The sequence below is a fragment of the Panicum virgatum genome, chromosome 4K, assembly GCF_016808335.1.
Source record: "Panicum virgatum strain AP13 chromosome 4K, P.virgatum_v5, whole genome shotgun sequence".
In the NCBI taxonomy this organism is placed as follows: domain Eukaryota; kingdom Viridiplantae; phylum Streptophyta; class Magnoliopsida; order Poales; family Poaceae; genus Panicum; species Panicum virgatum.
The window spans coordinates 2,102,400-2,126,417 of NC_053139.1; the positions used below are offsets into that span (position 1 = coordinate 2,102,400).

Genomic DNA, 24,018 nt, shown 5'->3' on the forward strand with positions numbered 1-24,018 from the left:
AAAGAAAGGAAGGCCCAGCTGCCGAGCTGCGTGCCTGCCGAGCTCGCTCGTCGCTCCCGGTTGCCCGTCGGCTAACGCAGACTCGCTCGTGGTCGTGGCATTGCAGCATCGCGCCATCGGCTATCGCGGCATCGCGCCAACGGCGGCGGGCAGACACTACGGCCGTCGACCCTAGTGATGTTCCTCCTCCAACTCAAACTAATATAAGCAAGTTCTCTCCTACTAGTATCAATTGAAATTTCTTTGAAGCCTCCACATGAAACCATCTAGAATCCTAGGTGAACACTTATTTAATAAGTAGAATTTTTTTTAAAATTCTCATAAAACTCAGAAACACTCTCTTTCATTTACTTAATAAAATAGGCTCTTTCGTTTAAAGAAAATAACGTGAATGAATGTTGATGAAAATGAAAAGGTGATTTACGCATTCGCACTTCCTCCCTGGTTCCAAAATGTATGGAAGTCAAATTCCTTCTAAAATTGCTTTAGTTTTGGCTTCAATGCTAAAATCACATTTTTCATGGAATCGAAGCTGTTTTTAAAAAAATATTCACCAAAGTAGCTTCCTAATGGTAATATGGTATTTTTTTATAACACTTTACAACTTAAGAACACTTTGCGGTAATATGATAATATTTACCAAAGCCATTTTTTTCTCCTCTCTTTGTCAGCTATTCCCGAATTTCATTTGGTTTATTTGGGTGAAGCCCTTTTATTTTTATGTATTTGGTATAACTTTATCAAAAGCAACTGGTGTTTTAGATATTAACATATAATGAAGAGCATGCAAAACTTAATGAATGCCATAGTCAAACTACTTAAAGTAGTACAGAATAATATTTCAATAGTAGAGAATAAAACTAGACCATACGATGTTTACATGCGAGTTATTTTAAGACAGTAGTATATGGTAGTATTGTGCGCCGTAAAAGTCGTCTTCTTACACTGATAGCACACTGCTAACATACAAACATAGTCATGTGAAACAAGATCCACCCTGCACCCAAATTAATTTCGAATCTAACGAGCGAACATTCAAAATAAATCAATTACTCCGGCAGAAGAGCAGTATGCTTCAGACAAGAACAAAAGCGAGGATGAAGAACGCTTTGATTGCTCAAACCGGAGAATCATGTACAAGGGCACCATTGTTACCTCCTCCCACACCGCCGGTCATCGAGGGGCGCTCCAGAATGCCGGCGTGTGTGAGCAGTGCCCAGAGATGGGTCATGAACTCCCCGCCGGCGGTGAGCTTCTCGGCGTGGATCTCGGCATTGCTTGACGGCGCGAGGAAGAGGATGAACTCGGCCCAGAAGTCAGCCAGCACCTTCCACCTCCGCACCTCCGGAACCACGCCTCTGAGCTCTCTCCCAAGCCAGCCCCCTAGCTCTAGGATTGTGCAGCTGCTGTCGCTTGGCAGGACCATCATCGTCAGCTTCTCACACCTGCTGCTCACAGTGTCACACCCGGTGAGGCCTTCCCGAGCCTCCATGACCACGGCGTCGAAGATGCGCTGGGTGTCGTAGCCATGGCCGGGCAGCATGTCTGGAAAAAAGGCTACCAGGTAGGCGCAGTAGTCCGACAGCGTCTTGGCGACACGGTGGTCGCCAGTTCGGGGAACCAGGTGCCCATCCATGGCGATGGTCGTCCCGATGTGCCATACGAGAATCTTATGGATGTGTGTGGGCAGGGTGCATGACCATGAGAATTGGCTTAGCAGCTGATTTCTGGCCAGAGCTGACTGCCCATCTTGTAGCTGCCCATTGCTCTCTTTGAACCCAAAAAGGACGCGCTCGATGATTTCAGCAGTCAACATGATCTTTTTCCCAGCCTTCTGTCCATCTCTTGTTTTGTCTACAAGACCCAGTGACAAAAGCGGTAGCACATTCCACGAGTGGTAGTCGAAGCCCAGTAACAGGGAGTATTGCCCAAATGCTCTCTGCCAGCAATTCTTTGCTACACGATTTAATCCATACATATCAGACATCGCTGACATCCTCGTGGGTTGTTTGTAGCTATGGAGCTCATCCACTATGTCCCACCTCTTTTCCAGGGTGGCAGGTAAAAAGGATAATACTAAAACAATGATAAGCAGCACAACGGTTACCCAGTGAGTAACATCGGTTCCATGAACTCTCTGTTCCAAATTACTATGATGGTAGTGTCTGCTAAAGGCTCCAGAGATAATATTCCAAACAGTAACACTTACTGCAAGATAGAGTGTCAAGGCATTATACCCATTACCCACTGTATCGAATCTTGTATAGAGGAAATCATATAGGAATGCCAACTCAATCTCGATAACTCTAAAAGCACGAACATAGTTACCTTCTTCAGAGATGAGCCCATTAAGCACGAAATCTAATGTCTTGGTGTGGCCAGCTTCACCAATTTGGTATCCACACAATCTCCGCTTCAACAATTTAAACAATGAAAAGGAGAGCGCAATTTCCTTTATTGTTTCCACACCTTCCTTGGTGAGAACACTCTGACTCTCGATCCATCGCCACACGGAATCAATGGTGGTGCATTTTCCAAACACCCTCCTTTGGCAGATTAACAAGTCGAACATTGTACGTGTCGCCTCTTTAAATCCAACTCTATATTCAGGTGCAGTGGGAAGTAGAGAAGCTACTTCTTCTTCACCATGGAATATGTACTTGTAACCTTCCATTGTTTCAGGATTCGGAGTGACGTCCGGAGGTATTTGCTCGTGGTCAATCATCATATAATCAGCAACCACTTTCGACTGCTTCAGCAAACCTCCATTTTTGCTCGCGTTGCTCAAAACCCCAGACTTTCTGTATGTTAAAATGACGCTCTAAATCCAGAATATCCAGATGGTTGCAGTGTAGCTTCTGTTGTGACCTTTGCTATTCCCAATCAGCCATAGCACAAGAATGATCTGTAACACGTGCTGCACAAGCATCCTCTTCCTCTGCTCAATGTCATGGATGCTGTAAACGGAGAGGGAATTGGCACTCACTTGGATGAGGAGGAGGGTACTGCCCCACAGGACGAACGTCTGGTCACGGAAGGGGCTGTCCTGCAGCAATCCGATGGTGTAGGGGCCAAGCACGATGAAGAGCGTGTACACCGTCCACACGAAGAAGCGGAAGAACCCTTGGCTATGCCGCCGCCGGAGTGAGCCAAACAACTCGACGAGGATCCAGATCAAGGCGCTGAAGAGAACGAAGACTTCCACGCGCACCAGCCCGCCTTGAGTGCTGCTCCAGCTCTGGGCAAAGGTTGTGGTGGAGTTCTTGATCCCCATGGCTTCTACAGTGTCTGTGGCTTCTCCAAACTAGTCCAGGCTAGAGGTAAAGGGAGAAGAATGGAGGTTAACGTGAATGGTGATGGAAATGTGATTGAATACACACGGAAGCTAAGGCAAGCATAAATTCTTTGCTTGGGTGGTGTTGCAATCTAAAGTTCTCACAGCTGATATACAAATGCCCGTTTTGCCTCTAAATCTGATATGTCAACAATTTTCATATACATACACAGATGGATTAATTTTATCTCTGTACTCACCGGTGCATGATGGCAAAAGGCCCTGAGCAACAGCAGTAGGTCATCATCACCTGGTGAAGCAGCTTCTTCTGTTCTACTTGAGCCACCGACAGCCTCGTCCCCTTGCCTCTTGCTGACCATGGTCATATTTATCGGCCTCGCGCGTACCAGCTTCTGTCTTATCTCATGCCCTAGACTGTAGGAGGTTGAAGAAAACTTGCCAGAACAAGCAGCGAGCATTTTGTCGAACATGTTGCCAGCATCAGCGATGGTGCCTGATTCGCAAAGCAACAAGGGGGAGTTCGTGACGCGGCATCAGCCTCGGCCCTCGAGCACAGGGAGCGCGGAGAGATCAGCAACGAAGCTCCACGTCCTGCTTGTTCGCCACCTCGCTTCGTTTCCTCCGGTGGCTCGCCGCCTCACGCGCCGCTGCGGCCCGCCGTGCGCAAGGCTGGCTGGGCGCCCGGCGTTGTGGGCGTACGCGCGAGGCGGCATGCGGGGACGCGTAGGGGAGGCGGTTGCGGCTGACAGGGCCGCCGGGGTGCGAAATCTGTGCCGACGGGGCGCGCTTGGGGACGGCCGGAGCCCGGAGGTCGGCCGCGCTTCATTTCCAGAGAGCTCTGTTTGTTTGTTTTTTAAATAAAAAAATATCCAGAGAGCTCTTGACCCTTCCACCATACGAATCCCGGCCTATACGGTGGCCCAACCCAATAGGCCCACGCAGCCTTCTTCTTCTTCGTCTACTCCTTCGCCGCGCGGTCACACCACACGCGGACCACCCATCGTCTGTCTCGCCGGCTCGCCGCCTCCTAAACCCCCCGCCGCCCCACGCCTCTCCTCGCCCCCCACCCCCGCCTCTCCCGTCCGCCCAGGCGCCATGGTGAGCCTCTCTCCCCCTTCCACCCCTCGCTCCCCTCGGCTCGATTTCTATCCCCGACTGACCGAATCGACGGAACGGACGGATGGATTTGGCTTTGCAGTCGGTGACGCTGCACACGAACCTGGGCGACATCAAGTGCGAGGTGTTCTGCGACCAGGTGCCCCGCACGGCGGAGAACTTCCTGGCGCTCTGCGCCAGCGGCTACTACGACGGCACCGTCTTCCACCGCAACATCAAGGGCTTCATGATCCAGGGCGGCGACCCCACCGGCACCGGCAAGGGCGGCACCTCCATCTGGGGCACCAAGTTCGCCGACGAGTTCAGGGAGTCCCTCAAGGTACCATACCATCGATCTGATGATCTATCTCTCCTCTCCCCCGCCTCCCTTACCAGCTCGACGATTGATTCCTCTTCCGGCGAGCCCAACCCTCGGTTGGCTTACTGACCGGGTGCTGGATTGGTGGGCAGCACAACGCGAGGGGGATCATGTCGATGGCCAACAGCGGGCCCAACACCAACGGCAGCCAGTTCTTCATCACCTACGCCAAGCAGCCGCACCTCAACGGCCACTACACCATCTTCGCCAAGGTCATCCACGGCTTCGAGGTCCTCGACCTCATGGAGAAGGCGCAGACCGGCCCAGGGGACAGGCCGCTCGCCGAGATCAGGCTCAACCGCGTCACCATCCACGCAAACCCACTCGCCGGCTGATCCACCACCACGGCCTGGAACTCATCCTGCATCTTAGCTGCAGCTAGTCCTGCGGTTATAGTATGCCTGAATCTTCTGTTACTGCAAGCACATCCTATGGCAATGGCGGATAATGCGTAGCAATTTCTTGCCCACCCTGAACTGTGAAGTGTGATGTGGACTGTAATTTCACAGGACGAATCAGCAAAATCTGTAGCGCCTAATGCTGATGATGTTATGACCTGTAACTTTGAGAGTTTTGGTTCTCCCCTGACATGATTATTGGTTGGTAGCCGTTTATGTTTGCATTGGCTCGACTCCGCAAAAACTGGCTCTCGTATTATGCTGTTTGAGGAAATCAAATATTGTGCTTCTAGGACATGGCCTGAATGTTATTGCAGGACTGACAGTCCAAATATTTGCTTGGTTTTTATAGTCGCCCTGCAGAGTTACCGTATCATAATTCTTAGCTGCCTGGCCTGCAATTCATGACGTGCTTGTCCTTTATCACAAGTTCTGTTCGCTGCCTGGGATTATATTGGATTTCAAGAGAAATTTGCACTGTTTCTTGCATCAATCCTTTAAGAGCTACGGTCGTACGATCTGAATTTCTCGCAGATCGTTTAACACTATACTCAACATGTCTGAAAAACAGAAAGAAAAAAAGAGCTGTCAATCACGCCAGATTAAGATCCACCACCAAATGGACAAGATGATTTAGATCTATCACCAAATGGCGTGAAAGTAGGACTGTGCCATGGTACTGAAGCTAATTATAGTCCACCTTCCACAAATACTAGTTGAAACCAGATATCACAGCTATACAATGATCTCACGGTGAATACCTGGGAACTACAATTACACTTGCATTTTCGTGGGCTGCAGCATTTCTGCGCCACGAGCACAATTAACAGTTCTGAAAGGGGAGAACCTACAGCCATGTGAACACAAATGTCTACCCACATCCTCTAGAAACCAATGACATTACAAAATATGGCACCAGTAAGGCTGCTCCAGGGATGCAGGAGAAGCAACTTTCGCACCATCTCCCTTTTCAGCTTGAATGGCAGATACAACAATGACCGCTGGTGCTACCGGATGGTGATATACCGGTTTGTGCCATGCTTGGCCCAGTGGTCCTTGAGGTCCACTGGTGTCGAGAGATCATGGCCTTCAGCTGCCAGCCGGCTGAGCAGCTTTGTGAACGCACTGCCACTCATCTTCCTTCCCCCCATGCGGGCGTGGCGCCTGTTGGGCATCACAGGAAGTGGGTACATGGACATGCTCATGGTGCAGCACGACGACTGCCACCCGCCATTTCCCCACTTGTAGCATTGCCGAAGCTCCCCTGTGCACGAGCAGGCGGGTGCGGGCATGGTTGACTCATCGAATGGGACCTGGTTCAGGCCAAGATCTTGGTCCTTCCACTCGTTCTTCATCACAGAAGCACGAGTTGAATCTTCACCTCCACCAGACATCCCCCTATTCTTCCACTCACTGGCTGCTTTCTTGGTTTTCCGGAGCACACCTGATGGCCTCTTCAATGGAGAAGCCTGTGTATTATTCTTCCTTGGCTTCTTCCCTTTCCCAATACATCCCGGAGCTGTTGCGATAGGGTATGCTTCTGATATGTGCATTTCTCTGGCATGGTCATATGGAGAATCAGCCAGCTGCAATGGCGATGATTGTACATGAGATAGCTGGTCATGGTGGTGGATATTCTTTGTACCATGGAGAGGAGGTCCTTGGTGTTGGTGAAATCCATTTCCATTATTCGTATTGAACCCATTTGTACGGGCAAGTTCCAGTGCAGCAAGGGCATTGTCTCTTTCTACAATTGCAGCATTCCGTTCAGCCATTGCAGCATCCCGCTGAGCAAACGCCATGTCTCGCTCAGCTATAGCAGCTTTCTTCTCAGCAAGAGCATGGTCCCTTTCTCGGATGGCACTGTCCTTCTCATTCATGAGTGCTAGGAGATTCATACTATGATGGTCTTTTAGCTGAGGCATCATCCACTGAAACACAGAACATGCACCGTAAGTCCATTGTTTTAGGAACAGATACATGGAAGTTCCATACTGCACAGTTAATCCTAGTATCCTACTACTTGCTACAAAGCTATATGGCATAACCAAAGAAGATAATTGCATAAGCATCCAGAGTTATACCATTTAGATATTTAGATAGGATAAAAATTGAACAGAAAACTAAAACATTATGCAGCATACACAGAACAGCAATGAACCACAATGTATAACTGAGAATGAAGTTAGACGAGGTTTAATCTATATAACAACTGTGCGTAAATGCCCAACTAGCACTCAGGATTTCAAGAGTTCTCTCATTGGATATTAAGGTAGAGTGGTAGACGGGTTCGCATGATTGCATCCACAATAGTTTGTTCTAAAATGAGAAACAGCATATGCATCGCAGGTTTTAACATCATAACCTCGATACAATATAGCAGTTAGCATATATGAACAGTAAATGAGCAGCGGAGCTGTTTGAATATGTTAGCCCAGAAATAACTACCTTTACTCATAAGATTTGGAAGTCTGGCTACCTATCCAGCAATAAATCAAAAAAAATCATAACAAGCTTCCCCATGCAGAAATTAACTGATCGGACATGACCATTTTGACTGAATAATTATGTTGATGGTGTTTTGTTCTTTGACTTGTTAACATTTGCCATTACATTTGTAAAGATGGATAGTTGCTGGTGCCAGAATTTATCTTTCTCTGTTTCAGTAATCAGACTTTCTGCCTCCTATTAAGGGGACGGTTTGCTTTGGGTGCAGAAACAGCATAATTACACTTCTTTTACTTGTCTAGATATATTAAGACCATACATCCTTCAACAATCAAGGTTAGCTACAGCACAATGTCCAGTGGTAAAAACAGCTGAAGCAGATATCTTATGGCACATTTAGTCAGTGTATTTCATATGACCGAGGCGAGGGATGTGTATAGGTATGAAAACTTCAAAACCTGCATACAAATTCTAGAGGATGAATTACACCAACCTGAGTATGAACTGCTTTAAATTGGTCAGGCCTTTGCCTTCCATTTTCTCTATGCCCAAGGTTGTCCATTATTACATCTGCTCGCCGCCAGCAAAACAGGGCAGCAATGAGATCAGTAGATCACCTGCAAAATAAAGGAACAAAATCAGTGAAACAGAGAACAATACAGGAAACTGTTTTCCAAAGAGATTATATTTTAGCAAGCTTATAGTTCTAGAGAGATCGGGAATAACAGAGGCAGACAGGAATTGAAAAAAGGTTTCACTATTGCTGATCAACAGCAAGGGGAGACTGGTGCAGTGCTTAGAGATCACCAGGGAGTTTTCAGAGGAGGAGCTAAATGGTACGCTAACTGTCTTGATGCTCTTCTAATGGAGGCCCTAGCTTGTAGGGATGGCTTGGCGCCTATGTAGCACCGATACGGATAGGCGTATCAGTATCGGCCTGATACGGATACGTGGATACGTCAAATTTCTGCAAAACTTAAAGGCACAAAGGTGTATCAGAGTATCGGATACGGATACGCGGATACGTATCGGATACGTGATACGGGGTCATGTTGAAGTATCGGGGTTACAGAGCTTGGCGCTAGCACAGCAGTTCGGGATGCAGCAAGTGACCATGGAAACGGACTGCCAGGAGTCGGTGACACTTTGGCATGTAGGAGAACACCAGAGGTCCAGCATGCTTGCGCTGCTGAGGGAGATCCAGGAGTTGAGCTCTCTGTTTCAGAACTTTACTCTATCTTTTTCTGGTAGAAATTGTAATAGGGTTGCACATGTTCTGGCAAAGCAGGTCTCAGGTAGCGTTCCTTCGGGGAGGTGGTATGAAACCCCAGAGTGCGTAGTTCACCCGCAGAACACCAGAGGTCTAGTTAATGAATGAATCTCCCTTGTCTCAAAAAAAAAAAAAGACTGGACGACTACATGTTATCTCCATAGCAGCAAGTTCAGTAAAGAATATGTATGAGAACAGAAGGCCACAGCAAAATGGAGGGGAAAGGACAAACAAGACGCTACATGCATGGATCCAAGCCCAGTTTTCACCAGGTGACCAGGGTATAGCTTTGGGTAAGATATGATTTATCGTGTTAATTATTGAATTATAGCTCCAAAGTATTAGAAGAGGGTAGTTATGGATGGACTACAGATCCAGAGCTCTATTAATTGAAACATGGCATCAATTGATTGTCGCATAAATTTCGCATAAAAATATGCTAGTGCTGAACGTCAGTTGTGTTCATCTTGTGACAGGAGGCATGAACAAATGCATATTGTGCAAAATAGAGTGCAATCCCTACAAGGGTTTGTTCGAAAACAGTCACCAGGAATTCTGATTGGCCAAGAACATCACACGCCATATCCCCAGCAAAGCAAGCGCAAGCAGGAGAACCAAAATGTGCACCGTCAGCCCCGAAATGCATTGGAGTTTCTTATAAACACTATTTTGCAACTGGCTTTATGAAGTAACCATAGATGCGATTATTACAGGAAGCAGTCAGATAAGACAAGTGTACACATAAAATAGCATTAGGTCGACCAATGACCTGTCAATGAAGCGATTAACTCCTGAACAGTGGCTGAGGAAGGGCATGGCAACAGTTCACAGGTGGTTCAGATAGCCAAGCCACTAATCAGTCAATGTTCATACTATAATGACAAAACATGTTAGGGATTAAGAGCCCAGCATGGGACAGGGAGCAGTAGCAGAAGTAACTAGCAGAGCACCAATTTCCCACCCTACCAACTCTAAAGGCAGCAGGGCACTCGTAATCCCAATGCACGGCGAGGGAATCCGGCGAGAGGCAGAGGAGGCGGAGGCAGCGGGATCCGGCGAGATCCGGCGGCCGGAGGCGGAGGCGGAGGCGGCCGGCGGAGGTGGCCGAAGGTGGTGGCGGAGGCGGAGGCGGAGGCGGTGACCGGAGCGGAGGCGGCCGGAGGGGGAGGCGGAGGCGGCCGGAGGCAGTCGGAGGCGGAGGCGGGGGAGCGGTGGCGCGGCGGCGCGGCGGCTTGTGCGATGCAATCGCGGCCACCCGCGCGCGCGTCAAATAGACGTCCCCAGGGAATCACACCACCAAACGATCACGAACGCTGCCACTCGCTTAACCGTCCAAAAACCTCGCATGCACAGTTCACAGCTCGACGGGGAATTCCAACTAGCCCCCCATCCCCGCGGGTCTAATCGGGCCAGGAATTCGCAATAGACACGGCCAAAAAAAGACGAGAAACACAAATCAGAGGCACTAAACCCTAGATCACCCAATCCGACTTCCGACCGCCAGCGCCAGCGCCGCCCAGAACCCGCGCGGATTCGCCGGGGCGGAGAACCGCCTAACCCGCCGCCTCCCTCATCCAATGCGGCCCTCCCCGTCACGCGAAACCGCGCGGGAGAAAAAAATTGGGAGGCGAATCGCCTCCCGGTTGCTGAACCAACGATGGAGAGATGGGAGCGGTTACCGTACGCTATCAGCAGCTGGGGGACGCTCTAGAGGCTTCCGTCGGAGGAGGACGGGGCGCGCGCGGCCGCCCTGCCACCCGTGGGCTCCAGCCGCCGGCGAGCGAGCAGCAGCTGGGGGGGAAGCGCGAGGGTGGGAACGGCAGCGGGCCGGAGGCCAGGGGCGGCGGGGGAGGGGGCTCTCCGAGGCAGCTGGTGGCCTGGTGCGGCTGCTAGTACCACCACTGACCCTCTCCGTCCGTCTCTCTCCTCTCTCCCTCTCTCTCTCCCCCTCTTCCTCTTCCTCTTCCCCCCTCTCTCTCTTTCGGTTTTTTTTTCGGTTTTTTTTTTGGCTGGTAAGGGGTTGGGGGAGCAAGCGAGCGTTGCGGAGGAGGCGGAGGGGCGGGAGATGGGGCCCACGTGTCAGAGGGCGACGGCGGCGTACGGGCGCCGTGCGTATGGATGGATGGGGAGGGGATAGCACTGGCAGGCAGGCACGCACCTTTCCTCGCAGTCCCTCTCCACTCTATTGCAGGGCGGAGCGTGACATGCTTTCGTGCGTGCCTCTGCAGCGAGGGCCCACCAGGCGCAGGAGCAACGTTTAGAGCAGGGCTTAGAGCAAGTTTGGCTGTGTTATGGGGTGAAAAGTCGGGAGAAAAAGTCACATCACTCACTATAGTACATTGTAGCATTTTTCATTTGTTTGTGGTAAATATTGTCCACCCATAACCTAACTAGGCTCAAAAGATTCGTCTCGCAACGTACATCAAAACTATGCAATTAGTTTTTTTATTTAACTACATTTAGTACTCCATGCATGTGTTATTTGCTATATTTAATGTTTTGATGTGATATGGAATGTGATGGAAAATTTGGAAATTTTGTGGGAACTAAACACACCCTTGGCCAAACGTTCGCATCTTTCTCTTTCATACTTTTTCACCCTTCCACGTCGGATTCAGCCGACTCTTCGCCAACTATAATACTTGCTCTTATAACCCAGCCTGCTGCCGGCGGAGAAAATCACCAGCATGGTGAGCATTTATGGCGGGCGGTGGCAGCAGGAGCAAGCAAGCAGCGCTGCGGCCAATGAAAGCAGCACGCGCGCGAGCGCAGCAGCAGCGCAGCAAATGAGGGCAGCTCGCGCGCGCAACAGCCGGCTAGAAGCCGGCGTGTAGCGAGACGCCCGCTTTACCTTCTCTCTCCATTTCTCTCTCCACCAGCGATGATTTTTTCGTTTTCGATGTGGTTGTGCTCCCAGCCCGCCTCGCTGACCTTAGGCCAGTTTCAGTGGGAGTTTTATGGGCACAGTTACCTAGACTGAGAACTAGGTAACTATGCCAGATGAGTTTTATGGTGATGAAACTCTACTCACATCCCATGAAACTCCACCCTTCTCTTTCCTTGCCATATCAGCAAAAATGGTGGTATTTAATATCATGAAACCCTCCATAAAACTCTCATTGAAACTAGACTTATAATACCTGCTCTTACGGGACAGGAAGTGCGGGTCCGATCCGTTCCACGTCCATGGCGCAAGATTTTGTCCGCCGTGTGCCGCCCTATGCGCTGTTTTGGTTGCCCGCGTGCCCGAGCCTCACCGTACCAGCCGAGCTAGGCTCTTCTTAGCCGCGCTGCTGCGAACAGATTCTTCTTGATCAAAGTAGCTGTGTGCAATTACTCACAAGTCACAATTTGGTTAACTCACAGTTTAGTTAACTGGATGCATACAGCATAGTCGAGCATCTAGAGGTGATAAAGAGTCCAATATTTTAAACTGGAAAATTTAAGAACTGGAATCTAAAAAAGCTAGACTGTGAAAAGATCACTAATGCCATGATCCATTACCACCGCTTCCTGCTGCTTCGCGCTGTCCACCCCTACCTGCGTCGCTCGACCGAAATAATCGATTTCTACATTTCTCGTGAACCTGGCTAACGGAAGCCGTGGTGCCAAGGATCCAAACGGGAAAAAAATTGAGTGGACACCGGGCGCGCCCCACCTCCCGTGCGCCCCCAGCCCGGATGCCGTTCCTCTAGGATCTGACGGATGGCGCAGTGAACGGCTCGGCTTCGTCAGGGGGATTGGCTTGCACACGACCTCGACTCGGTGAATGGAATAGCCAGCGCCCGGCTCCACTTCATCGCTCCCTTCTTCACCAATCGAGACTTGACGGCTCCAATCCTCGGCAATGGCGGCGGCGGGAGGCTTCACGGCGTTGCGGCGAGCGAGGAGCTGATGGAGCGAGAGAAGAGTGGCCAGCTCCCCACTGCCGCGCCCCCGCTTCCGCCGGTGCCTCCGCACCCGCGCGCTGGAGCCCTCGCTGCCGGCCGTCGCGCGTGCGAGGCCCCCGGTGCCGGCCGCCGAGCGCCCGAGGCCTCGCTGCTGGCAGCCGCACCCCCGAATTTCTGAGCGCCGCACTGGATCTCGCTAGGCTGAGCGCTGCGCTTGCCATCACCGCCCCATGATTGGTGAGTTAGGCGGTGTCAACGAGAAGAGGTCTCTGAGTTCTGTAGGACTCGCGATTTGCTCGATGGCTAGCTGATCTTACGTTTTCTTGTGATCTTTGTTCAGGAGGAATGCTGAGAAACTGGTGATCGTACAAGTGATTTCTGCTGTTGCCTGAATCCTGTGAATGAGATATCCTTGTACGGTTATGGTGGAACTGTGTGCTGCTGTTCAGCTTCATTCAGAAATTCGAAGATAGTCATAAAAACATTGTGGAATCGAATTGCTTAAGTTCCATTCACGTAGCAACAAATTGCGTTGTGCTGGGATTCAGTTTTGTTTCCTGCTGGTGTGGGTGATGTTCATGCTTTTGTTTCTCTAATAATTGGCATTGATATGAACTATGAAACATTGTGGAATCGAGTGATGTATGAATTTCGATTTTGACTTGATAACACTGTTATCTGTTGATATTGATCTCAAGGAACACCTGCCACGGAGGCGGCTGGTTGATCCATGGAAGCTGGTTGATCACCTGCGTAAGAGAATAAGCAACTAAATCATTCACACATGCGCCAAAGTAGAAAAAACATGACGGCATCCCCCGCAGCTAGCATGATCTGTTTAATTTGGCTTGGCTTCCTAGTGCTAGCATTTATGAGATCGTTCTTGCAACCTGTACATCATTCTAGCGTGCTCCTTGCCTCCTTGCACAGTTCACAACTACCAGCCGTTGAAGCAAAGAACGAGAATGCCTGCCCAGGAAGATGAACGAAGCTGTCGAAGCAGCCACAAGAATGCGAGAGAAGCGTGAGGTGAATCAGCAGCGTCACCTGGCCAGGTAGAGCTTCGCACGGGTGACATGAACCGCCGCTTGATCCCCTCCGCCCGTCGCTGTTGCCGGGTAGGGCTTCGCCGTCCGTCGATGAACTGTCGCTGCACGCGAGCGCCAGCGCCAGTTAGGGCTTCAGCCTTGCGTTACGATCGGGAGGCGAGCCGAGGCTAGGAAAAGGAGGTGAGCCGAGTGAGCGAGTTTAGCGGAAGCCGAGCGGGCGCCGAGCAAGCGGGAGCCGAACGACAGGCGTCGTCCAATTGGAAAAGGCGAACATCGGGCGGGGCGTCGCAGGGGGGCGCCCCTGCGCCCGGTGTCCGCCCGATTTTTTTCCTCGAAACCCAGGGGCACGTTGGGTGTCCAGCTCCAGATCGGCCGAGCCCGAGCGTTTCCACCACGCAAATCTCAGGGACCTCATCCAGCCGCTGCTCCGGTCGCCGCATTCCGTGGCGCCACTGTCGGCAACTTGCCAGGTGCGCGAGCTTGCCAGCCCATGTTCGATTTCCATCGGGAGGAACGCGGGTGTCGCACTGGAAACAGTGTTCCCACGGTACTGTAGCGTGTGTGCGTGGGTGGTGGCGTAAGTGCTACAGTACTTTGTGTTATGAGATTGTGCGTGTGGTGGCGTAAGTGCTGTAGTATGTCGTGTTATGAGATTTCGCGGACAATTTTGTCAACGTTGAGTCCCGTCCAAAAATCTTACGGGACTCCTCTCCCCAGAGAAGGTGCTTTCAAAAAAAAAATATGCCAGCGCGGCGGTCTCGCTGTCACTGGCGGCCGCGTGCGCGCCCGCCACGTCCCCGCGCCTTCTGAGCTGGGCGGAGGCTGCTGCTCGGGCTCTGCTCCTCAGTCTTCCTCTCTCCTGCTGGACTACTGAGAGCAAGTTTTATAAGGGCCTGTTTGGCTCCAGGACTTTTTTTTTTCAAAAGTCCCTATCACATCAAAAGGAATTTTATTATTTTATATTATTAAATAAAATATGTTTATAAATGTTTTTTTGACAGCTGAGTGTTTTTTCGCGAGACGAATCTAATGAGCCTAATTAATTCATAATTTGCTACATTGATGCTACAGTAACCATTCGCTAATCATAGATTAAGATACCTCATTAGATTCGTCTCGCAGTTTAGCCACAGGGTTCTGCAGTTAGTTTTATAATTAATATTTATTTAATACTTCTAAATACTAAAAAGTCCCTGGGACTTTTTTGAAGTCCCTGTTTCTAAACACCCCCTAAAAAACCCCGCAACGGGCCGGGAGAAGGCTTCATGGTGGCGGGCCCCATTGAAAATTAATGCGCAGCAGCAATTTGCAGCCAATCGCAGCAGCAGTTTGGCTTTTCAGCCCGCCTGAGGCCTTGTTTGGTTCCAGGACTTTTTTCAGAAGTCCCTATCACATTAAAAGGAATCTTACTATTTTATAGTATTAAATAAAATCTGTTTATAAATGTTTTTTGACAGCTGAGTACTTTTTTGCGAGACGAATCTAATGAGCCTAATTAATTCATAATTGGCTACAATAATGCTACAGTAACCATTCGCTAATCATAGATTAAGATACCTCATTAGATTCGTCTCGCAGTTTAGCCATAGGGTTCTGCAGTTAGTTTTATAATTAATATTTATTTAATACTTCTAAATACTAAAAAGTCCCTAAGACTTTTTTGAAGTCTCTCAATCTTAAACACCCCCTGAGCCGGCGCTTCGGCGACCGCCCGCCACCTTCTCTCCTGTTTTATCTCTCTTCCACGTAAGCACTGGGCACTGGGCAGAGGCTTCCCAATTCCCATGGCGTCGCCGACATATTTCCAGAAGCTTCTCGATTGAGCCCCTTCCCCAGGAGGGCAGGACCCCGGACCACGAATCACTCCAGCACGGTCCAAGCCACTACGCGGCTGCCCTCCCAGGCATCAGATCGAACCGTGAGCTGGCTGGGTGTACTCTGAATCTCTGAAGCAGAACAAGAGAAAGGTTAAGGCCCTGTTTAGTTTTCAATTTTTTCAATTTCTTTTATAATTTTCATCGCATCGAATTTTTAAATACATACATAAAATATTAAATATAATTAAAAAAATTACTAATTACGCAATCTAATCGACTCCCACAAAATAAATCTAACGATATTAATTAATCTATAATTAAATATTAATTATTAAATAACAACAAAACATGTAATTATTAAATAACAACAAAACGTGCTACTACCAAATCCAAACTTTTTCACCAATAAAGCAGCACCAGCGATTAGAACTAGCACGATGGTCAACAGTCCAGATAACTAGCATATCACCACACGGGCATCTTCTTCCAAGCACCAGCAAAAGAAGCTTCAAGCGCGCGCTTATTGGCATCACCCCCCGCAGGGTTTCGGTATTTACAATCCAACACAAGGTCTAGCGAGCGGCGGAGCAGAGCGCTCGGCCCGATCGAGCTGCCGGAGACGACCACTACAACTGCTTAACGACGACGACAACTACTAGCTGTACACGGCGGCGCGCACACGGGACCAAAACGAAACAGAGCACTGGCGGCGGCGGTTCATCAGGCGCTGGCCTTGTTGGCGGCGGCCTTCTTGGCGACGGCGGCGCGCACGGGCCTGGTCTGCTGCTGCTTCGGCTTCGGCATCGGCTGCGCCGGCGCCGGGGCCGCCTTCCTCGCCCGCTTCGCGCGCGCCTTCTTCGCCTCCGCGGGGGCCGCCGGCTTCTTCTTGGCGGCCGCGGCGGGGACCGCGGTCCTCTTGCGCTTGGGAGCCGCAGCCGCCGGCGCCGGCGTTGGCTTCGCCTTCGTGGCGGAGGCGGCCTTCTTCTCCTCGGCCGCGGCGAGCTTGAAGGAGGCCTTGACCTTGACGAGCCGACCCTTGGCGGCGAAGTTGCGCAGCTGCACGGCCAGCACCTTGCGGTAGTTGGCCGGGAGAACGTCCCGGTGCTTCTCCTCCATGTGCTTGGCGATCGCGTACGGGCTCGCCCCCGCCTTGCCGTCCTGCGACAGGATCGCCTCCTTGATCATCTGATCCCACAGCAAAGATTCATTTTATTTGACCATCAGCATCGCCCAATCATCTCATCGATCAACCAAACCACAAAGGAAAGAGAAGAATCTTGGCTCACCTCGAAGTAGGGCGGGTGGTGCGGCCCGGCGGACTTGGGCTTCCTGCTGCGCGGCTTCCGCGCCTTCTTCCCCGCCTCTGCCTTCTTCTCCTCCCCATCCTCTGCTTTCTTCCCCTCCCCCTCCGCAGGTTTCGGCGCCTCCTCCACCTTCTCCGGCGTCTCCACAGCGGCCGCCTCCTTCACCTCAGCCACCTTCTCCGGCGCCGGCGCAACGGCAACGGCCGGTGCAGCTTCCTCAGCCGCGGTCGCCATGGGAAACAACAGCAAAGATCGCTCCTCTACTCTGTTTCAGTGTGCTCGTGATGCAAGCGGATTTTTCACTGGCGTGCCGAGCCGCTGATTCGCGCCGCGTGATTTATAACGGCCAACGGCGCGCCCCGATTGGTCGGACGAGGCCGCACGCGGATCGGGATCCTCGGACGACGCATCCGGAGCGTACGCGTGGCCGGGCGATCCGGCCGGCTGGCCCCCGGGATGCTTCTGGACTTTTCGCGCCGCGAGGCCCTGGGTGAGGGGCTGAGGGCCGAGTGCTTGTGTGTTTTCGAGTGTTTTTGGGCGGATGGTTTGGAGGGCGAATTGGGGATGAAATTTTGGACTTGTGTTGGGGGTTTTTGCTTTGCGGTGGAGTTGGGGGCGAGGTGGGTGTGACGAATTTTGAATCCGGAAGAATGGTTTTGAATCCAAGGAGAATTTTGAAGATTTGTGTGACGGTGTGCTTTTTGTGTTTGTGCTGGGAGGCTCAAGGTTTGTACGGTTTGAGGATTGGTTAGAGCCTGAGACCATCACGTTATCTACAGCAGCTTATCAGCTTATGCCTGAGAGTTTACTTCAAGTTCGCATTTGTTCGTTTCTGTAATCATGTACTAACCACTATGCTCCAATAATAAAACTGCAAACTGAGAAGGCAAGTTTAGGGAAAAAAAAACTGAAAATAGAAAAGTCGAAATAGCTTTGCCTGCCGAACCATCACGGAACAGCAATCCGTGACATTACTCAGCATGATACGGTATCATGCTAAGTAGTACTATTTTATTTACCGGAGACAAGAAAAAGGGTAAAGAATAGCAAGTCAAAGCGAAATGACCAGGGTCAAGAGCGTGAATATGAGCTGCTTCAGTATTGGGCTGGCCCGCTTTAGTTGGGCCTAATTTTACTGCCGACAGCCCACGCCAAAACCAAACAGGTCTACCAAACCGTAGCCCAAAACAATTCACACCGCCCTCCCAATTCAACGCGGCAAATTACCCTCCTGGTGTACTCACCCCACTCGAAGAATCATCGCCTCAAAACGACATCGCAGGCTGTCCCAAAGCATCGAGCTCGCGCACGCCCTCCGTGACACGTGAATTAAGCCACGTTGCCAATTCGAACCACCGCCGACGACTGGTTGAGCCAAGTCCAGCGCCTGATCGATCCCCAGCTTCCAACGCCGCGCCGGGATTAAACCGACAGAGAGTAGGGATTAAGAACAATGTAATTTTTTTACTGGTAGTAACATCACGAATTAACAAGCTCGCTTCATCTCGAAGCGAAGCCAAAATAGATGCACACTGTCACTGTCAGAAACTATATCATGGCCTTATTTGGTTCACACTAGAAACCCCTCGTACACAAAGCCGAGAAAGAAATCTCGCATATATGGAGTACTAAACAAAGTCTATTTGCAAAACATTTGGCTGGGCGGAGAGCTACTGGGCTGGAGCTGCTAGGCCCATTCGCAGACTCAGTAGTCCAGCGCCAGCCCCAGCCTCAGCCGCCCAACCGAACAGGGCGCGCGCCGCCGCGCTTGGCATCGCCGGCGCCCTCGACGTCACAGCACGCTCCTCACAAGTGTAAAGTGTCATACTAGCAGCCGCCGGCGCCGTCTCCGCCCTTGCACGCGCATCTCTCCTCGCCGCATTGCACTCCGCGGCGGCGACCGACATGCATCTTCCCTGCCGTACGTCGCCCTTCGTGTCCGTTTCCGCGGCCAGAGCCACCCGGGACGCCGATGAACAGCCCGGCCCCCGCGCCCGCCACCTGCAGCCCTACCCACGCCAATTGACATGGACCAGCGTCCTGGTGCCGTCTCCGCGCGCTGCTTGGACTCGGAGGGCCTCGCCGGTGCTGATTGCTGCGGTGGATGTCCATGTCTGCGGGATGCTGGATGTTGCACCCTTGAGGCGAACAACTTTCAAAAGTTCTTAATTTGCAGCAGGTTCTCGATCAAAGGCAACATCAGCAGGAATGTGCCGGTAACAATCCGCTGCCTGTCAAGCATCCAATCAGAAAATGCAAGGGGTTGCATCTGAATGTTGCGGAATCGCTGAGTGGAGTAACGGAGAGGAGAGGATGGACGGGGGGCGGAGTGAAGAGGTGGCGGCGTGGCGCGCCATTTCCAGAGAGCAGAGGGGGAGGGGAGGGAAGGGAGCGGAGTGGCGTGGCGGTTACGCATGTCCGAGTTAAAATCTATCTATACTATAAAAATCGAAAATAATTGAAAATTTTTCTCATCTAAATCGGACCCACCATACCTCTCATGTCGGATCCACCTGTTAGGACTTAGAAAGGTGGGAGGGAGTGGAGACCCATAAAAACTGCGAGTTGTTTATGTCCAAAATCAATTATTTTTCTCACCACAAGTTTGTTTATCTGCCCATGTGTTTTGCAAGAAAATAGAGGCCTGCGCCCGGGGGAAAAAAAGACTCCCAGGTCGATACTACTTCTCACCTAATAGATGACTACCACGTTACCTATTGCATGTCTTTTGTTCGGAGTTACGTGTTCCTCTGACTTGGCAAAGCAAAGGCTTCCTCAATACCAACGTGTCAGGTCCACACAAGCTGCGAGTCCCCTGTTGTAGCGTAAGGAGATTCTGACACAGTATTTGTTCGTGTCGTCCGTGTCCTTTTTGAAAGTCCGTGTCCTATCACAACATCGACGAAGCAACTTTAATTTTTAGTCGAAACAAGTCTAAACAGGACCAATATGGGGGTGTGATTAGTTCCACCAAAATTTCCAAACTTTCCATCACATCCATCACATCTCCTATCACATCAAAACATTAAATATAGCAAATAACTCATGCATGGAGTACTAAATGTAGTTAAATAAAAAAACTAATTGCATAGTTTTGATGTACGTTGTGAGACGAATCTTTTGAGCCTAGTTAAGTCATGGTAGGACAATATTTACCACAAACAAACGAAAAATGATACAGTGTGCTACAGTGACTGACGTGACTTTTTCTCCCCCAATTCCCCTCATCTAAACACAGCCATGGAGACACTGCAAATTTGAATAAAAAAAAGAAGCAGCAAAAGCGATTTTTGGACTCACGTGTTAGGATCCAAGGTAGGGCCACAGAAATTGCAAGTTCAAGAACATTTATGTTAGAAAAGTTATTTTTTGACTCACGTGTTAGGGTCGAGGGATGGTAGCAGGAAGGGTAAACGCAAATTGCATGTTCAAAAATATTTACGCTAAAAAATAATTTTTTTCTCACCACATGTATATTTCGCTTACTCTTACCCGCCCGCACATACCCCCCACCAAAGCATAGGTTTGCTCACCCCTACCCGGCGGTCCTTTTCCCTCCCCCTTCCTCCACACAGTCCGGGCCTCACTGCCGCCGCCACCGCGGCTCTTCCCTCCATGTGAAAATCTCAACCGCTTAATCCCTATTCCTATATCATTGAACCTTAACCGTTTAATTATTTTAGTTTCGTTCGTGGTTGCAATAGATTCATATTGACCTTAACAGTAATGTCTATGATATTGCATGTTTTTTAGATTTAATTTGAATATTAATTTAATTAATATATCATTCAATGCATTCTCAAATTAAAAAGTAATTAGTTTTTTTAATTGCACGTGCATCTATGCTACTTTTTTAAAAAATAAAAAACATTGCCGGCACGGCCGCACGGACCACCCGCCACCCGGGTACATCACCAGCGCACCGCGCCCGCGGATTTGTCACCTCCTCCTGACCTCCAATTTCAGACTTTCAGTTTAGGCAAGTGTCAGGCACCATTGCTTGTGATAATCTAGTATATGCCCACGTTTTCGATTGAAGCAGCCGATCACCTCATTTAACACAGTACTTAATCTGTGAGATAATCTACTATATAAAAAAATCTGTGAGATAATCTGGCCAAAACAAAGGCACCGGATTTGATGGCATTGCCACACCTCATTTAACACGCTAGTATTAGTTAATCTTGATAATCACTCAAAACATTGGCGCTCATGCTTGCAGTATATAGCAGGTGCTACTGTTAGCAAACTACGGAGTATAGGAGCAAATCAGCATTTGGCTCAGATAACCATGTGTCCATGTCGCGAAAGATTAGCCCCATGGACCAAAAACTGTCATGAAATTTATCTCAACTAGGACCAAAATAAATCATTCATGCACCCTGAGATTGACAGCCGACATGCAGCACAACCCAACCCCTCACCAGCGACATGCAGCACAACCCAACCCCTCAGCAACACAACCCAACCGGCCAGCACAATTCGCAGCTTAGCATATGGATGGCCAACAAACAAGTGCAGTGCTCGTGATGCAAGCGGATTTTTCAGTGGCGTGCCAAGCAGCTGATTCGCGCCGCGCGATTTATAACGGCCAACGGCGTCTCGTGTTTTTGGGTGGGTGGTTTGGACTTTGGAGGGCGAATTCGGGGTGAAATTTTGGAGTTTGGCTGGGATTTTTGGCTTTGGAGTCGAACTGGGAGTGAGAGGGGTGTTGGGGATTTTGAATTCGGAGGAATGGTTTCGATTCGAGGGAGAATTTTGAGGGTTTGTGTGATGGTGTGCTTTTTGTGTTTGTGTTGGGAGGCACAAGGTGTGTGCGGTAACAAGTTTTAATGATTGGTTGGAAGGTGCTGGACATTATCTACGATTTCTCCTGCCTCTTTCAAGATCAGATTTGTAATCTCTCTATTCTGATCAATATAATCCAGTAATAAAACTGCAAACTGAGAACTATTGTTCAGAAAGCAATTGAAAATAAGAAAAATCAAAATAGCTGTACAGTCCCCACTTAGCAAACTCTGTTACTCTGACATGACTCCGGCATGATACATGACTAAACGTCCGAAAACGTTATCCACCAGCTGTCAATTATTACCGTTTGGGCCCAGCCAACAGCTCAGTACAGTACTGGGCTGAGCAAAGCTGGGCCGAGTTCATCTAATGCCCCCCCCCCCCCCCCCGGCAGCCCAGGCGTCATACAGATAGCGCTGTTCGGATTTGAAAACTGCCCCGCAACATCACATGCGTGTCGCACCCTTCCTTCGTCAGACTGACCTCAGCAGACGACGGCGGAGGCGTCGCGAGGGTGATGTGGCGGGCGGGCGGGCGGAGGTGGCGGGGCCGGGGCCGGGCCACGTGTGCGGTGGAGTCGAGAGGCGTCGAGAAGCGTCGCCTCCGCCGTCGTCTGGTGAGGTCAGTCTCATCCCAATATTCAACGCAGCAAATTGCCCTCCAGGTGTAAGAGAAAGGAAAAAAAATAAAATCCACAAGAATAATCAACCGACTGAAACGACACCACGCGCTGTCCAAAGCATCGAGCTCGTGAATCCCATTACAAGGACTCCGTGAATTACGACGCCACGTCGCCACAGCGAACCACCTACGAACACTGGTTGAACAAAAACGCGTCCACCACCACCACACCACAAAGCGATTGAAATCGTCAATAACACGTCACCGCGGGGACATCTATCGCAGAGGAATCAACAACCAACCACCAAACAGAGAGCGGGGATTAAGAACAATGTAATTTTTTTACTGCTAGTAACATCACGAATTAAGTCTTTAACAAGCTGGCTTCATCTCGAAGCGAAGCCAAAATAGGAGCGGAACACAAGTAAGACTTGTCAACCTGTTTTTACACTAACCAAACCGAGACCGACAACTACTAGCAAGACCCACTACGCGCGGCGGGGGGCAGATCAACAAGCCGATTCCATCTTGACCTCCTCCCTCTCCCCTACTGGTACGGCGGCGGCTTAGGCGCGCTCGCCGCGGATGCGGCGGGCGAGCTGGATGTCCTTGGGCATGATGGTGACGCGCTTGGCGTGGATGGCGCAGAGGTTGGTGTCCTCGAAGAGCCCGACGAGGTAGGCCTCGGCGGCCTCCTGGAGCGCCAGCACGGCGTGGCTCTGGAACCGGAGGTCCGTCTTGAAGTCCTGCGCGATCTCGCGGACCAGGCGCTGGAAGGGGAGCTTGCGGATCAGGAGCTCCGTGCTCTTCTGGTACTTGCGGATCTCGCGGAGCGCCACGGTCCCGGGCCTGTAGCGGTGGGGCTTCTTCACGCCGCCGGTCGTCGGCGCCGACTTCCTCGCCGCCTGCACAGCAGCGAATCGCAAACGCGTCTCAGGACAACTCGGCCCAAACAACCGCAGCCAAATCTCGGCGACAACAGAGCAGATCGGAACGGAAGAGCACGAGAACCAACCTTGGTGGCGAGCTGCTTGCGGGGGGCCTTCCCTCCGGTGGACTTGCGGGCGGTCTGCTTCGTACGGGCCATCTCTCCTCTTCTCGGCGACTTGCTGCTCCTGGCTTCCTTCTCGGCGGATTTGGAGGCTGGGGGAACTCGAAGTAGTCGACGCCCAAAGACGAGTGCGGAAAGGCGAATAGTGGAAACAAGGAGGGGGCCGGGCGGATTTATATAGGACGGGGAGAACAGGGAGGGGAGCGGGGGCGCGTGGGCGGCAGCAGGCGTGTGGACCGAGGCGGTTTCGTGTGACCGTTGGGAAAGCCGATTCGGCATAGGCGGTGGGATCGGACGGCCCGGGTTGGACGGGAGAAAGCACAGGATCCGTGGGAGGGTGGGTCGGAGGCGGTGATTGGTGGAGTGGGAGGGGAGGCACGGATCGGTGACGTGGCGGTGGGGCTGGGCCAGGATTGGCAGCGACCGGCGTGGCGTGGTGCTGCGCGTGGGCTTGGGCTGTGTGGAACGGAACGCCGCGCCCGTTGTGGAGTCCGGTTTTGGACTGCGCACCGACCGAGAAGAGGAGAGAGGCGGGGACTGCCGTTGTGTTCTGGGAACTGGGCCTCGTTCAGCGCACTCGAATTTGTATTGCAGAGTTCAAATTCAAACT

General features: G+C 50.9%; 5 protein-coding genes across 6 annotated transcripts; 1 reads left to right on the forward strand and 4 right to left on the reverse strand.

Moving 5' to 3' along the window:
* Nucleotides 1-807: 807 nt before the first annotated feature.
* On the reverse strand, nt 808-4,152 carry LOC120702478. The gene is made up of 2 exons (XM_039986293.1): nt 3,535-4,152; nt 808-3,314 (listed from the first exon to the last, which is right to left on the reverse strand). Exon 2 carries the CDS (start codon nt 2,726-2,728, stop codon nt 1,118-1,120), a length of 1,611 nt encoding a protein of 536 aa, XP_039842227.1. The 5' UTR covers nt 2,729-3,314; nt 3,535-4,152; the 3' UTR covers nt 808-1,117.
* A 108-nt stretch (nt 4,153-4,260) lies between these two features.
* LOC120702480 (peptidyl-prolyl cis-trans isomerase CYP18-1) lies at nt 4,261-5,464 on the forward strand. Its single transcript, XM_039986296.1, has 3 exons — nt 4,261-4,393; nt 4,494-4,730; nt 4,862-5,464. Exons 1-3 carry the CDS (start codon nt 4,391-4,393, stop codon nt 5,102-5,104), a joined length of 483 nt encoding a protein of 160 aa, XP_039842230.1. The 5' UTR covers nt 4,261-4,390; the 3' UTR covers nt 5,105-5,464.
* A 323-nt stretch (nt 5,465-5,787) lies between these two features.
* LOC120702479 (barley B recombinant-like protein D) lies at nt 5,788-10,891 on the reverse strand. Of its 2 annotated transcripts, none has more exons than XM_039986295.1 (3): nt 10,570-10,891; nt 8,109-8,232; nt 5,788-7,098 (listed from the first exon to the last, which is right to left on the reverse strand). In XM_039986295.1, exons 2-3 carry the CDS (start codon nt 8,175-8,177, stop codon nt 6,175-6,177), a joined length of 993 nt encoding a protein of 330 aa, XP_039842229.1. In that variant the 5' UTR covers nt 8,178-8,232; nt 10,570-10,891; the 3' UTR covers nt 5,788-6,174. The 2 variants fall into 2 exon arrangements, with proteins under 2 accessions (XP_039842229.1, XP_039842228.1); XM_039986294.1 differs by having other exon boundaries at nt 10,565-10,838.
* A 5,173-nt stretch (nt 10,892-16,064) lies between these two features.
* On the reverse strand, nt 16,065-17,270 carry LOC120702481 (histone H1-like). The gene is made up of 2 exons (XM_039986297.1): nt 16,928-17,270; nt 16,065-16,826 (listed from the first exon to the last, which is right to left on the reverse strand). The coding sequence occupies exons 1-2, from the start codon at nt 17,177-17,179 to the stop codon at nt 16,362-16,364; spliced, it is 717 nt and encodes a 238-aa protein (XP_039842231.1). The 5' UTR covers nt 17,180-17,270; the 3' UTR covers nt 16,065-16,361.
* Nucleotides 17,271-22,679: 5,409 nt separating this feature from the next.
* Nucleotides 22,680-23,575, reverse strand: LOC120702484 (histone H3.3). Its single transcript, XM_039986301.1, has 2 exons — nt 23,373-23,575; nt 22,680-23,262 (listed from the first exon to the last, which is right to left on the reverse strand). The coding sequence occupies exons 1-2, from the start codon at nt 23,442-23,444 to the stop codon at nt 22,924-22,926; spliced, it is 411 nt and encodes a 136-aa protein (XP_039842235.1). The 5' UTR covers nt 23,445-23,575; the 3' UTR covers nt 22,680-22,923.
* Nucleotides 23,576-24,018: the final 443 nt, after the last annotated feature.

Bases quoted from the DNA above. Each gene is read 5' to 3' on its own strand.
- LOC120702478 (XM_039986293.1), bottom strand. From the start codon at position 2,728: ATGATGATTGACCACGAGCAAATACCTCCGGACGTCACTCCGAATCCT.
- LOC120702480 (XM_039986296.1), top strand. The intron at 4,731-4,861 runs GTACCATACCAT...ATTGGTGGGCAG, and splicing joins AGTTCAGGGAGTCCCTCAAG to CACAACGCGAGGGGGATCAT.
- LOC120702479 (XM_039986295.1), bottom strand. From the start codon at position 8,177: ATGGACAACCTTGGGCATAGAGAAAATGGAAGGCAAAGGCCTGACCAA. The intron at 7,099-8,108 runs GTTGGTGTAATT...TCTGTGTTTCAG, and splicing joins TTAAAGCAGTTCATACTCAG to TGGATGATGCCTCAGCTAAA.
- LOC120702481 (XM_039986297.1), bottom strand. From the start codon at position 17,179: ATGGCGACCGCGGCTGAGGAAGCTGCACCGGCCGTTGCCGTTGCGCCG. The intron at 16,827-16,927 runs GTGAGCCAAGAT...CTGTGGGATCAG, and splicing joins ACCACCCGCCCTACTTCGAG to ATGATCAAGGAGGCGATCCT.
- LOC120702484 (XM_039986301.1), bottom strand. From the start codon at position 23,444: ATGGCCCGTACGAAGCAGACCGCCCGCAAGTCCACCGGAGGGAAGGCC. The intron at 23,263-23,372 runs GTTGGTTCTCGT...GCTGCTGTGCAG, and splicing joins GCAAGCAGCTCGCCACCAAG to GCGGCGAGGAAGTCGGCGCC.